The following is a 14,916-nucleotide window of genomic DNA, read 5'->3' as shown; positions in this document are numbered from 1 at the left end:
CTCGTCGGGCTGGTTTTCGATGAGAATCTCGAGCGTGTGTATGCTAAGAAACCCGCGCATGCTCAGAATAAAGTATGAGACGGGAGTAAAAGTAGCATTTGTAATGGAGATAACACATTTTTTACGCTGTAACAGACTGAAAAGTGCAAATCGTCTCTTACCAAACTTTTACTTAACACGCAGTAACATGAGATTAGCAAAAGCAGCCCAAAGGGTTGTGCCAGTGGAATCAAACTTCCCCTGCCATTGTATGTGTTGTACGTCACCGCGTTTGAGAACGAGGAGATTTTGTCTTGACCGTGTGTACGCAAAGCAAGCTTGTTGAGTTCCTCGACAAGCCTAACAAGGAACTCGTCGAGGAAAACGATGCGTCTTTTCCGACGAGTTCCTCAGTCGTGTGTACGAGGCCTTAGGCATTTTCCTCACTTCCGGTGGTTGAAGGAAGCGGAAGGGAGAGTGAAGGGCAAAGAAAAGTTCTGCTTTGTTATATTAAGGGTCCACACACACTCGGCACTGTTGAACTGAACCATACCTGAGTTCAAACCATACCTGCCCCTTCAGAAAACAGTTTGCTGAGGGGGCACTTGGGGAAAAGGAGGAGCGGAAAGGGCCAGTGGGGGACTGTCAGAAGGACTGTCAGAAGAAGTAGTAAGGGACCACAATGTGCAATGGCAGTGCAACAGGTAAGTATAACATGTTTGTTATTTTAATGGAAAAAAATAGGGGTTTAGCCCACATTCACACTGAGGGTCCGTTTTAAGTTCAGCTGCACGATTTCAAACTGGCATTTTAGTCTGACTTCCTGGGTGATTTGACAGACATCTGTGTGGGTTCATGCTAAAATGTCTATCTAAATCGCCACCAAAGTCGCAATAAAGGTAGTGCAGGAACTACTTTTGGGAATCAGTGCAGAATTTCAAAACGACACAATGTGAACATGGGCTTACAACCACTTTAATACTGCCTCTTCCCCCCTTAAGAAGTATTGAGCATTTATTCCTTGTAGTGTTGAAGGGGAGATCCAACTGCAAGGGTTTAGTTCCTATCCGAGAAATGGGCTTTAATATGTTCAAACAGACTTACGTTATAAAAAAAACTCTACCCTACTGCTTTAAGGCAAAGCCATCACGAGAGGTACACAGAAGCTCTCATTGCCGTCCTCCTTTAAAAAATTATATTTGGCCAGAGCAGTTATCCCATGCCACTGGCAGTCTACACATATTTCTTCTCTCCTTAAAGTCCCTTCTGGCAAGAGAGTTAGACGGGAATGAACAATGCCACCAAACATGTCTCTCTTGGAAAGTGTATACAGAATCCCAAGATCTTTGGGATCTTTTAGCCAGGTGTTGATGGGTTCGAGCAACCCCTGTTGTACAGAGGCAGTGGAGAGTGCTATCCTTGGGCCTTTTCTCCTCTTTTCCCACCCCATCTTCCTACACCTATTTCTTCCACTCTGTTATCAGCCTGCCCTTTCCCTATCCTAGCATTTTCAGAAGGGGAGCTCTGTAATGGTAGCCATCATGTTTTTCTCATGGCAGGTTGACATTACAGGTATTAGTATAGGATACAGGGGTGACATCTTCATCATGGTTTCATTATCTACTGAAGCCTCGTACCGACACGACCGAGGAACTCGACGGGCGAAACACATCGTTTTCCTCGTCGAGTTCCTTGTTAGGCTGTCAAGGAACTCGACAAGGCAAGTTTCTCCATTCCCGTCGAGGAAATAGAGAACTTGCTCTCTTTTTGGCTCATCGAGTTTCTCGACAGTTTCCTCGACGAACACACATGTACACACGACCGCTTTCCTTAGCAAAAAATATCTCCCAGCAAGTTTCTTGCTGGTTTTTGCCGAGAAACTCGGTCGTGTGTACGGGCCCTGAGTCACTGATCTGGAAAAAGCCTCAAGGACAAAATTTCAGACTTTCCATATTGTACTGGCTGCATTTTCCATGTCACCTGTAGAGCTGTAATGTGGGATTTACTATATTATAGGCTGATGCAGCTGTCAAGCAGAAGGCAGGGCCTACAATGTATTTTCCCTACTAGAGAAATTCAGAAGATTTGGAGTTTAGGTGATACACTTTATTGGCTAACTTAAGTTATTAAAGATACAAGTTGTCAGGGTAACTTAGATCCCCTCATCAGGCATTAGGTATAAACCTGACAGTGGGATCTAAATTGCCCCAAAAGCTTTAATTTTTTAAATTTAGGTTTGCCAAAAACAGGTATAATTCCAAACCTTCTACATTAATTGATGGCTAACATGGTACAATACTCTACTACTTGGAGTAAATGGGGGTTATTTACGAAAGGCAAATTCACTTTGCATTACAAGTGCAAACTACAAGTGCAAAGTGCACGGAAAATGCAAGGGGGACATGCAAGGAAAATAAAAAACAGCATTTTAGCCTGAACATGATTGGATAATAAAATCAGCAGAGCTTCCCCTCATTTCACATCTACCCCTCAGATTTACAGTGAGTGCACTTTCATTGCAATTTCAAGTGCACTTTGCAATTGTAGTTTGCAATTGTAGTGCAACGTGGATTGGCCTTTCGTGTTTGTTATTGCTTGGAGGACACAAGAAAAGAGGCTTTGTGAAAGTGGTTGGCAATGTCTGGAAAGACATATTGCTGGGGGAAACCATAGTGATTGGGTGGACGTGTATTGTTGGATAGATAGAGTAGCGCTGAGAGGTAAATAGGTGAAGATTTATGTTTAAAGATTTTTATTTAAGTTCTTTAATTTTCTATGATGATACATTTTGATTGCCTTGTTGACTTGCAATTATAGATGCAGATGGTGTTTCAGCCAGTGGAGAATGTGCTTATTAAGTCATCTTTCAAAAAACATCAATGATGTCTTATGCTATGCTAGCAAAACGCAAGAAACCATGAAAGTGTGACTAAATTAATAATTCAGGCATACTTGTGCAGCGATAGTATCACAGCACATTATGTTTACTTCCGTATATCGCAGCAAACCGCTCTCTTCTAGGAGGGCCCAGAGGAGATCATGCTGATAAACGGGAGCACTGCTCTCTGCTAATGAAATAGGCAACTTACAGCATACTGTATAGGCAACACACTCCATATTGGAAGCTGGGCGCACAGAAGGGACAAAAGGACTTGAAACAATAATAGCAGAACATCTACGCATGGCACCGTAAAGCTGACCTTGAGTAAAAAAAAGTGACGTTGCAACAGTATTATTTACACTGCCATCTCAGCTTTGTAATGTGAAATGTCTAAAAGTATTATCTGTTATGTTCTGCTGCAAAGGTCTTGGCCCCCTCATTCCATTTCGTTAAGTCATTGAGAGGATGCCAAACCGATAAAAACACTCTATTGCTGACTGAGAGTTCCTGGTATGCTGATCATGTGATTCATGAAATCTCCCTCCTCTCCTGTCCTAGTGCATCACGGTATTCCTCAGTAAAAGGCACATGACAGCCTTTGCCAAAAGGCACCTGAAGGACTCTCCAACCAAAATTCTCTGTTCTGATGAAACAAAGATTGAACTCTTTGGCCTGAATGGTAAGCATCATGTCTGCAGGAAACCAGGCACCACTCATTACCTGGCCAATACCATCCCTACAGTGAAGCATGGTGGTGGCAGCATCATGCTGTGGGGATGTATTTTAGCCGCAGGAACTGGGAGACTAGTCAGGATCGAGGGAAAGATGAATACAGCAATGAACAGAGACGTCCTTCATGAAAACCTGTTCCAGAGCGCTCCCGATCTCAGACTGGGAGAAGGATCATCTTCCAACAGGACAACGACCCTAAGCACACAGCCAAGATAACAAAATAGTGACTCCTGGACAACTCCATGAATGTCCTTGAGTGGCCCAACCAGAGCCCAGACTTGAACCTGAATAAACATCTCTGGAGAGATTTAAAAATGGCTGTGCACCCACGCTCCCCATCCAACCTGATGGAGCTTGAGAGGTCCTGCAAAGAAGAATGGGAGAAACTGCAAAAAAATAGTTGTGCCAGCTTGTAGCATCATACTGAAAAAGACTTGAGGCTGTAATTGGTGCCAATGGTGCTTTGACAAAGTATTGCCCAAAGGCTGTGAATACTTATGTACATGGGATTTTTTTCATTTTTTTTTTTTTAAATTTGCAAAGATTTCAAACAAACTTCTTTCATGTTGTCATTATGGGGTATTGTTTGCAGAATTTTGAGGAAAATAATGAATTGAATCAATTTTGGAATAAAGTTGTAACATAACAAAATGTGGAAAAAGTGAAGCGCTGTGAATACTTTCCGGATTGCACTGTAACTGGTGTTCCGGGTGCACTAGCCTCAGTTTGATACTCTTGCACGTCAGTGGTTAGCTTTCCTTCTAATCCAGCTGATTTTTTCGGCTGCATTTAATAACCCCTCACTCTCATCTTTTTCAGAAGGCTGGTTGCATATCTCCCAACTTTTTGAGATGGGAATGAGGGACGCCTATCAGCAAAAGTATGCAGGCATAGGACACACCCCTGGCCACACCCCCTTAAAGGGGAATTGTACAAAAAAACAAGATTAGTTAAACCCACAATTGCTTTTTTTTTTACCACTACTATTCCTTTATATTGGCTTTGAAATTTAGAAATGCAGCGATTTAGAAATCAGATGAAAGGTTTAGTGCTGAAAAAACACTTGTTGATACCGTGTTTCCCCGAAAATAAGACCTACCCCGAAAATAAGACCTAGCATTATTTTCCAGGAGGGCTGCAATATAAGCCCTACCCCGAAAATAAGCCCTAGTTTAAAATGTTTGTAAGATCCTATAATCCACTCTATTACAGTAGTATATAATGTACAATGTGTGTGTTTCTATAATATAATTGCGGGGAAGAGAGCTCCGGCGGGTCACAGAAGCGCTGAACGAAGGTATTTGGCACAATTATATTACAGAAACACACACATTATACATTATATAATATTGTAATAGAGTGGATTATAGGATTTTACAAGCATTTCAACTCCGTTTACACTGGGGATTCCTGTCAGGCAGGGAGAGAGAGGGGGAGAAGAGACAGCACATTACATGGTAAGACCTACCCTGAAAATAAGCCCTACTGTGTCTTTTGTTGCCAAAATTAATATAAGGCCCGGGCTTATTTTCGGGGAAACACGGTAGATAAAAAGTGAATTTTATATACAACTGTATAGATCAGATCAAAATGAGGGACAAATGAGGAGGAAAGAGGGGCATTGCTCCAAATCAGGGACAGTCCCTCGAAATCAAAGACAGTTGGGAGCTATGTGGTTGTAGATGTTGCAAATCCCTGCATTCCACTTCTACAAGGAAAATCTTCATCTTCCAGCCATTCTAAGCAACAGGGTTGATTTCAGTAGTGCACAAGCATAAAAGCCTCTTCTGATATGAACCAACAGCCGTGTTCTGAACAGAGACGGTATAGTATGGAAAAACCCTTCTTGTGGAACATTCACACAATGGTCTATCATGTAAAAATGGCAGTTGCCCAGATTTTCTTTCTTTTTCTGGAGAGGCTTATTTACAGAAACAGAACTGGAAGTGACATTGTGAAGGACAGAGACAGAGATTCTATTATAACATTCATTGAGCAAAATCTCTGGACATCACCACTGACAAAAATGTCCATGGAAAATGTCCAACCCCAGAGCCTCTGGGATGCAGTAAGTCTATGTAACCGGGAGCTGGGAATGAATGAAATCTGTACTGAAGTCTCTGTTTTTTTATTTAATAATCTGCTAACATCTAATAAAACAATCATCTATATTGCATTTTCTTTAACCATAGATTAACCACTTCAGCTCCAGAAGATTTACCCCCCTTCATGACCAGGCTGTTTTGTGCAATACGGCACTGCGTTACTTTAACCGACAATTGCGCAGTCATTTGACGCTGTATCCAAATACAACTTACTGTATATACTCGAGTATAAGCCGAGGCACCTAATTTTACCACAAAAAACTGGGAAACCGCATTGACTCGAGTATAAGCCTAGGGTGTCCATCTGCATGCCTCATTGTGCCTCACTCTGTCCATGTCAACGCTTCACTGTGTCCATGCCTCACTGTGTCTGTGTTCATGTCCATGCCTCACTGTGCCCATGCCTCACTGTGCCCATGCCTCACGGTGATCATGACTAGACTGACGTTTATCATGGGAGTCTATGTAAGGGGTGCCCGGCTTTGAAAAGTCAGTGCTTCCCAGCCGTAGGTCCCCCAGACAACAAACTTTGCACACTTGTAGAAGAGAAATGGGGCTACATGTGTGCCAAGTTCCGAGTCCCCGGGACCTACCACTGGCCAATACCTTATCCCCAAAATCACCAGAGAAATTACCATTTAACATAGGAGTCTATGGAAGGGGTGCCTGGCTTTGAAAAATCAGTGCTCCCCGGCCATATGGTCCCCTGGACAACAATCTTTGCACATTTGTAGAGTAAGAGTGGGGCTATATGTGTGCCAAGCTTGGCACCGGTACCGGGTCACCAAAGTCCGAGAGATCAGGCGCAAACAGGTGACTCGAGTATAAGCCAAGGGGCGCATTTTCAGCACAAGAAAAATGTGCTGAAAAACTCAGCTTATACTTGAGTATATACGGTATGTCATAGAGCTTTCTTTTGGTGGTATTTAATCACCACTAAGTTTTTTTTGTGCTATATACAAAAAAGGACTGACAAATCTGATTTTTTTTTTAAATAAATATTGTTTACTTTTTGCTATAAAACCTATCCACTATAAAAATGTTAAAAAAATAATCCCAATAAGCGTATATTGATTGGTCTGTGCAAAAGTTATAGCGTCTACAAGCTGTTGGACATATTTATGGAATCTTTATAATACATTTTTTACTAGTAATGGCGACAATCAGCGACTTATAGTGGAACTGCGATATTGCGGCGGACAAATCAGACACTAACTGACACTTTTTGAGGACCAGTGACACTAATACAGTGATTAGTGCTAAAAATATGCGCTGTTACTGTACTAATGACACGTTCTGGGAAGGGGTTAACATCACGGGCGATCAAAGGGTTAACTGTGTGCCTGACCAGTGTTTATGTACTGTGTGGGAGGTACTGTTACTAGGGGAGAACATGGATCTATGTCCCTGCTTTGCAGGAACACAGAATCCATGCCTTCCCTACTGACAGAACAGCAATCTGCCTTGTTATATGGACTCATGTGGACATTTTATTCTAGGATGTGTGTTTTATAGATTGTCATCTATCTCCCTGTGTCTGATTCAATCAAAGAGAGCTCTAGCAGAGCGCACTTGGGTTGAATTGAGACCAGAAGTAAAACCGTCAGTATGAAAACCTTCTTATGGGCTTGGAGACGTGTCCTCTGTGTGTGTGGACAATTGCCGGTTTGTAAGTATCAAGTGCAATGCGCTGGGCTTCTTGCCTTGAAATGTCTATGCACATTAGAGAAGAGAAGTAACTAGAGAAACCTATTATATCTCTCTTGTGCCTACGCTATCCCTCTTGGATACATATCTGCTTTTATAAGAGGACATTGATATCCGCTTTGTCAATATACTCATACCGTATATTGCCAACAGCAGTAGCAATGTCCCCGCAGATCTTCTCAAGCTTGTAAGAACAAATAGAATGAGCCTCGCTAGATACTGGTTTAATGAGCAGTATTGAATGGGATCCATGCTGAGGTCATATCCTGTGAGGTCATATCCTGTGAGGTCATATCCTGTGAGGTAATTTTCCATGGAGGAAGCGATTGGCTGTTGGGGCCAGGACTTCCTGTTCGTCATTCCTTTTGTTGTCGATGAATAAAAACCAAGTGTGGTGCTCGGTAGAGGCAGAGGAGCAATGGTACTGAGGACATAAGCTGTCTGTTTACTTGGGGATATGCTGCGGGAAATAGAGTGATATTAAGATGCATTATACCATTTGACAGAAAGGGCGCTTATTAGCACAGGAGATATGGATTACGTGTAGCATATTTCCATGACATAGGCTCCCGCTGTGCATTTGCACCCGCTAACCGGAAATGTGGAATCACGTATATATATATACACGTGATCCTGTGCACAGCGGCCACCCTGTACCAGTAAAACTGCTATAGGGGTAGTGAACTGGTTAAAGCACCCACATATGGTAAGTTTCACCGTCTCTAGCTCTGAATTGCTAAACAGCACTTCCCCAAATTTCCGTCTGGCAAGTGCGCACTCAACAGGTCACATGATCACCCTCTTTGTGACTAGTGAAGTTGCTCCAGATCTTAGTAAATGAGCAGAAGCCATGCTGACTTCCATCATCCAATCATATGCAAGCAGAAATGCTGTTTTTTTTTTTTTTTCTCTTCGTGTGATTGGGTATCCTTTGCAAAATGAAGCTTTATATAATTTACTAAGCTCTGGAACAACTGCAAAGTGCACAGTCTATTTGTCTTTAGTAAATCAACTCCTAAGCCCTCGTTCACATTGAATGCGGCTTTGAAATCGCGCGACTTCATCTCAAATCGCACAATTTCAAAAATGCATGTCAGCGCAACTTTAAGTGCAACTGTGAAGACATCTGTGTGGCTTCATGCACAGATGTCTATGTAAGTCACACCTGAAATTGGCGAAAGAAGTGCAGAAATGCAGGAAATACTTTTTGAAATGGATGGAGCACCGCAAAGTTGGCGCTGCACCAATTTGAACAGTGTCATTGCCGACAATAGGATGCGACTTGTCATGCGATTTGACCGGTCATATTTCAAATTTCACCCAGGTGATGAGGGCTAATATTCTGCCCCACAGCACTAAAAAAAATTATAATAAAACATTTGGAACTGGTAACACTCAGGCCTCGTACACACGGCCGAGTTTCTCGGCAAAAACCAGCAAGAAGTAAAGGAAATCGGTCGTGTGTACACTTTTCAACGAGGAAACCGCCGAGGATTTTGTCGGGCCAAAAAGAAAGCATGTCTTCTTTTTCCTCGACGGCAATGGGAAAATTTGGCTCGCCGAGATCCTTGGCGGCTTCACAAGGAACTCGACGAGCAAAACGATGTGTTTCGCCCGTCGAGTTCCTCGGACATGTGTACAAGGCTTCAGATCACCACAGTTACTTCAACAAACTGCAGATCTTAGACAAGTAGGGTAAGCTTCATTTACCCTTTTGTCCTCCAGAAGATTTACCCCCCTTACTGGCCAGGCCATTTTTTACAATACAGCACTTTGTTACTTTAACCACTTCAATACAGGGCTTTTATACCCACCTCAATACCGGGCCTATTCTGGCACTTCTCTCCTACATGTACAAATCATCATTCTTTTACTAGAAAATTACTCAGAACACCCAAACATTATATATGTTTTTTTTAGCAGACACCCTAGGGAATAAAATGACGGTCATTGCAACTTTTTATCTTGCACGATATTTGGGCAATACATTTTCAAACGCCTTTTAAAAAAAAAAAAAAATGGTTTCATGAATGAAAAAATAACAAAACAGTAAAGTTAGCCCATTTTGTTTTGTAAAATATGAAAGATGATGTTACGCCGAATAAATAGATACCTAACTTGTCACGTTTTAAAATTGCGCACACTCATGGAATGACGCCAAACTTCGGTACTTAAAAATCTCCATAGGCAACGCTTTGAAAATGTTTACAGTTTACCAGTTTAGAGTAACAGAGGAGGTCTAGTGCTAGAATTGTTGCTGGCACTCTAACGCACACGGCGATACCTCACATGTGTGGTTTGAACGTCATTTACATATGTGGGCTTACGTGTGCATTCGCTTCTGAGCGCGAGCTACCGGGACAGGGGCGTTTAAAAAAATAAATAACATTTATTTTACATTTTAATTTTTTTATCACTTTTATTCCTATTACAAGGAATATAAACATCCCTTGTAATAGGCATGGTGTGTGACAGGTCCTCTTTATGGAGAGATGCGGGGTCAATAAGACACCACATCTCTCCACCAGGCTGGAAAGCATGAGATCGTGAAAAAAATTCTCATGCTTACTAGCCACAATCGCGGCTTTGTTTACTTCCGGGTACCCGGGCGTGACATCACCACATCGCGGCCTCCAATGGTCATAGAGATGACTGGTGATCATCTGGTCACCAGTCATCTCTATGCTTCCCTCTTTCCTGCTTCCCTCTTTCTCCGGGCCCCCGATGGCACGGGAGAGCCTGGAGAAGCACCGGATGGCTTTCTTTCCACACAAATAGAGCTTTCTTTTTGTGGTATTTGATTACCTCTACAGTTTTTATTTTTTGCGCTATAAACAAAAAAAAAACACCTACAATTTTGAAAAACAAAAAAACAAATGTCTTACTTCTTGCTATAAAACATATCCAATAAAAAAAATGTAAAAAAAAAATCGAATTTCATCATCAATTTAGGCCAATATGTATTCTGCTAAATATTATTGGTAAAAAGATTCCAATAAGTGTATCTTGATTGGTTTGCGTAAAAGTTATAGCGTCTACAAACTATTATTTTTTTTACTAGTAATAGCGGCGATTAGCGACTTATAGTGGGAATGCGATATTGTGGCGGATATTGCGGCGGACACTTTTTGAGGACCAGTGACACAAATACAGTGATCAGTATTAAAAATATGCACTGTCACTGTACTAATGACACTGGCAGGGAAGGGGTTAACATCAAAAGGTTAAATGTGTGCCTGACCAGTGCTTTACTACTGTCTGTGGGGGATGTGCTTGTACTAGGGAAAGGCATGGACTGGTGCCTCTGCTTAGCATAGACATATAGCCAGATTCAGAGAGAGTTACGGGGGCGTATCAGTAGATACGCCGTCGTAACTCTGAATCTTTGCCGTCGTAAATTTAAGCGTATTCTGGAAACCAGATACGCTTAAATTAGGCTAAGATACGAGTGGCGTAAGTCTCCTACGCCGTTGTATCTTAGGGTGCATATTTATGCTGGCCGCTAGGTGGCGCTTTCGTTGTTTTCCACGTCAAATATGCAAATTAGTAAGATACGCCGATTCACGAACGTACGTGCACCCGTTTACGTAAGAGATACGCCGGCGTATAGATAAAGCTGCTCCCTCGGTGGCGCAGCCCATGCAAGGTATGGACGTCGGAACAAGCCTATCTTTTTACGTTGTTTGCGTAAGTCGTACGCGAATAGGGCTGTGTGTAAGTTACGTTCACACAGTAGGCAGTGTTCGACGTATCTTAGGCATTCTATCCGACGCATGCGCACTGGGATACGTCCACGGACGGCGCATGTGCCGTTCGTTGATAACGTCATTTACGTGGGGTCATGCTTAAAACGGAGTTCCACCCAAATTTGGAACTTCCGCTTATCCCACTCCTCACCCCCTTACATGCCACATTTGGCATGTCATTTTTTTGGGGGGGGAGTGGGGGCTTCAGGAAGAGTGGGACTTCCTGTCCCACTTCCTCCTTCTGCCGAGAGGCTGGTTAGGCGATTAAGCTTAATCGCCTACAGCAGCCCCTCCCTGTAGGCGATCACCTAGGACACGTCACAGGTCCTAGGCGATCTCCTGTCCAATCAGACGGCGCAGCGCCGGGCCGCGCGCGCAGTGCCGCTCGCGCATGCGCAGTGGGTGCCCGGCTGTGAAGCCGAAAGCTGTCACGGCCGGGTGCCCACAGTTGAAATGAAGACGCCGGCCGGCGCGTCGCTGGAACGCTGGAGCAGGTAAGTGTCGGTTTATTAAAAGCCAGCAGCTACACTTTTTGTAGCTGCTGACTTTTAATAAACATAAAAATTGGCTGGAACACCCCTTTAATTTCCCTAAAACACGCTCACCTCTTCACAATTTGAATTAGGCGCGCTTACGCCGGCCCATTTACGCTATGCCGCCGTAACTTAGGAGGCAAGTGCTTTGTGAATACAGCACTTGCCTCTCTAACTTGCGGCGGCGTAGCGTAAATACCATACGCTTCGCCCGCACAAAGTTACGCTGCCCTACCTGAATCTGGCCAATATTCTATAATATTTCTGTTATTGTCAAGTGCATTCAAATTCCAGGAACAATCCCAAAATTTATAGAGTATCTTGGCCCAGATTCACAAATGAGATACGACGGCGGTTCTCCTGATACGCCGTCGTATCTCTGTTTCTATCTATGCGGCTGATTCATAGAATCAGTTACGCATAGATATCCCTGAGATCCGACAGGTGTAATTGTTTTACACTGTCGGATCTTAGGATGTAGTACCGCGGCCGCCGCTGGGGGTAGTTCGCGTCGTAAACCAGCGTCGGGTATGCAAATTAGGAGTTACGGCGGATCCACAACAGATTTTCGCGTTCGCTACATCTCCGCTAGTCTAGTTTCCCGTCGCAAAGTTAGTCGTTTTTTTTTGGTGCCTTAACTTTACACAGCAATCGTATTGCTGTATAAAGTATGGCCGTCGTTCCCGCCCCGAAATCTAAAAAATAACGTTGTTTGCGTAAGCCGTCCGGGAATACGCAATTACGCTACGCGCGTCGGCGTTCGAAAAAATTCCGTCACTTCGCGCAAAGCACGGCGGGAGTTCGGAAACGGAGCATGCGCGGTAGGTCCGGCGCGGGAGCACGCCTAATTTAAATGGCACACGCCCATTTGAATTGGCCCGCCTTGTGCCGGAGGCCGCGGGCGTAGTTTTCATCGCAAGTGCTTTGTGAATCAGGCACTTGCGATGAAAAATTGCGGCGGTGTAACGTATCTAGGATATGTTACGCCGCCGCGATTCTACGTGAATCTGGCCCTTAGTTCTTTAGTACTCTGTTCCAATTATATTACTCTCTATTTACATTGTCTGGGACTTGGAAATGGAAATCATTTTATTGATGTTGATGTTGTATACCTCTATGAAGCACAAGAGCAGAGTTGCTCAAGGATAGGGACTGATGTAAATGTTCTGTATGTAAAGCACTATATAAATTGCGCAATCAGTACTATATAAATATGATATTTACATTTTAGTTATGGGACTACCGATGTGTCAATAACTTTAGTCTATGATACCGAAGCAGTACAGTATACTGTTTTACAAGACAAATAAGGTGTTCTTTTGGCAATGTTGTCTCTTTTTATTATTTTTGTGCAATCCAAGGCTCGGTTCACATTGCCAAAACATGTCATGCAACTCGCAAATTTTTAGTCGCACCCCATTAACAGCAATGGAACCATACTCAAGTCGCAGCGATCTTAAAAAAAAGGTTTCTGCGCTACTTTGGGGCGCCTTCATCATTGACGTCTGTTAATGAAGTCGCAAGCAAGCCGCAATGAAGTCACGCAGGATGTCGGCTGTCGAAGTCGCATTGATGTGAACCGCCACTAAAGGACAGCAAAATGTGACAAAACTAGAATAAAAAATCTTTCTAGCGCCTGACCAATGTAAGTTTTAAAACAAGCCGTGTTATTGAGGATATAAAGAACACTTTTTGTGGCCTGTCCCTTTTTTCCAAAGATGCTAAAATGACGTTTCTGGTACAAAGCTTGGTGAAGTTATATTGAATATTCTGTAAGTCAGCAGTTTTACGGTGTAATTGTTTTCTTCCCCCTGAGTGTCCTCTGCATACGGTGCAAAATCCACTGTGTAACATGCTCACTTCTAATGGGCCTGAGGTCTTACGCAATACATGCCGCATGCAGGAACACATTACGGACAGTCCACATCTAGCCCAGACTTGTAAATATTAATGAAGAAATCTCTTAGCAGCACAGTACCTATATCTTCCGGCATCCAGACAAGCCCAGGGAGTTGTAATCACAGTGCTGGCAAACTGCTCCTCTATGCCGCTGCCAAACGTCGGCACCCAGAGACTACTACGGGGAACACGGCGAGTCACTGGGAAGGTCACTGTGAAGACGGCTATGAATGTGATACAGGCTGAGCTGCTGCTTGTTGCCTGAGAGCAGATGGTTATTTGACTCCATCATCTCCCACACACAGGGACAGACATAGCCAAGTTCCCGGGCCTGTCGCTAAAATTAGCGCTCCAAGCCTTTGAATATTAAAAAAAGCTCCCACACTAACATTTGGGAAATACCTGTCGCCACTAATGGGCCTAAGTGTGACTTTCAGCCATGACTAAGTATATAGGGCCAGATTCTGATACATTTACGTTGCTCCACGGCAGCGTAACGTATCCCATTTACGTTACACCGCCGCAGGTTTACAGCGTAAGTACCTGATTCTCAAAGCTCTTACCTGTAAACTTGCGGCGGTGTAACGTAAATCCGATCGGCGCAAGCCCGCCTAATTCAAATGGGGCGGGCACCATTTAAATTGGGCGCGTTTCCAGCGCTGAACGTACTGCGCATGCTCCGTCGGGAAAATTACCCGACGTGCATTGCGCTAAATGACGTCGCACGGACGTCATTTGTTTAGGCGTTAACGTAAATGGCGTCCAGCGCCATTCACGGACGACTTACGCAAACAAAGTTGTTTTTTAAATTTTGACGCGGGAACGACGGCCATACTTAATATGGCTTAGAACACCTAGGGCTCAGCCCTAATTTTACACGGCGTATCTCGACGGAAACTACGTAAAGTTAGATCGACGGGCAGCGCGGACGTTCGGGAATCGCCGTAACTAGTCATTTGCATATTCTACGCCGACCGCAATGGCCTCGCCACCTAGCGGCCGGCCTAGAATTGCATCCTTAAGATCCGACAGTGTAATTCAATTACACCTGTCGGATCTTAGGGCTAGCTATGCGCAACTGATTCTATGAATCAGTCGCATAGTTAGGACGGCCGGATCACAGAGATACGACGGCGTATCAGGAGATACACCGTCGTATCTCTTTTGTGAATCTGGCCCATAATGCTGAAAGAGAGGCACTGGGCCGGATTCAGATACATTGCAGTATCTGTCGGCGCGGCGTAACGTATCTCAGATACGGTACGCCGCCGTAACTTAGGGCGCAAGTTCCGTATGCAGAAAGAACTTGCGCCCTTACGGCGGCGTAACCTATC

The 14,916-nt window shown here is 43.7% G+C and overlaps 1 protein-coding gene across 7 annotated transcripts in view; it reads right to left on the bottom strand.

Annotated features, from left to right (window-relative positions):
* ABLIM2 (actin binding LIM protein family member 2) overlaps positions 1-14,916 on the bottom strand; it is a 278,087-nt gene that overhangs the window by 193,961 nt on the left and 69,210 nt on the right. For 3 of the 7 annotated variants that reach the window (XM_040335370.1, XM_040335374.1, XM_040335375.1), the window contains exon 1: positions 13,662-13,826. The exons of 2 other annotated variants lie outside the window; for them this stretch is intronic. In XM_040335370.1, coding sequence (XP_040191304.1) covers positions 13,662-13,677 — 16 coding nt within the window. In that variant the 5' untranslated portion in view covers positions 13,678-13,826. Of the gene's footprint in view, positions 1-13,661; positions 13,827-14,916 lie in introns of those variants that run through there. 2 more of the 7 variants (XM_040335373.1, XM_040335376.1) reach the window with 1 other exon arrangement.

Source organism: Rana temporaria, chromosome 1 (genome assembly GCF_905171775.1).
Source record: "Rana temporaria chromosome 1, aRanTem1.1, whole genome shotgun sequence".
In the NCBI taxonomy this organism is placed as follows: Eukaryota; Metazoa; Chordata; class Amphibia; order Anura; family Ranidae; genus Rana; species Rana temporaria.
Note: the sequence above shows the minus strand (reverse complement) of the source record. Positions and strands in the feature narration are given on the sequence as shown.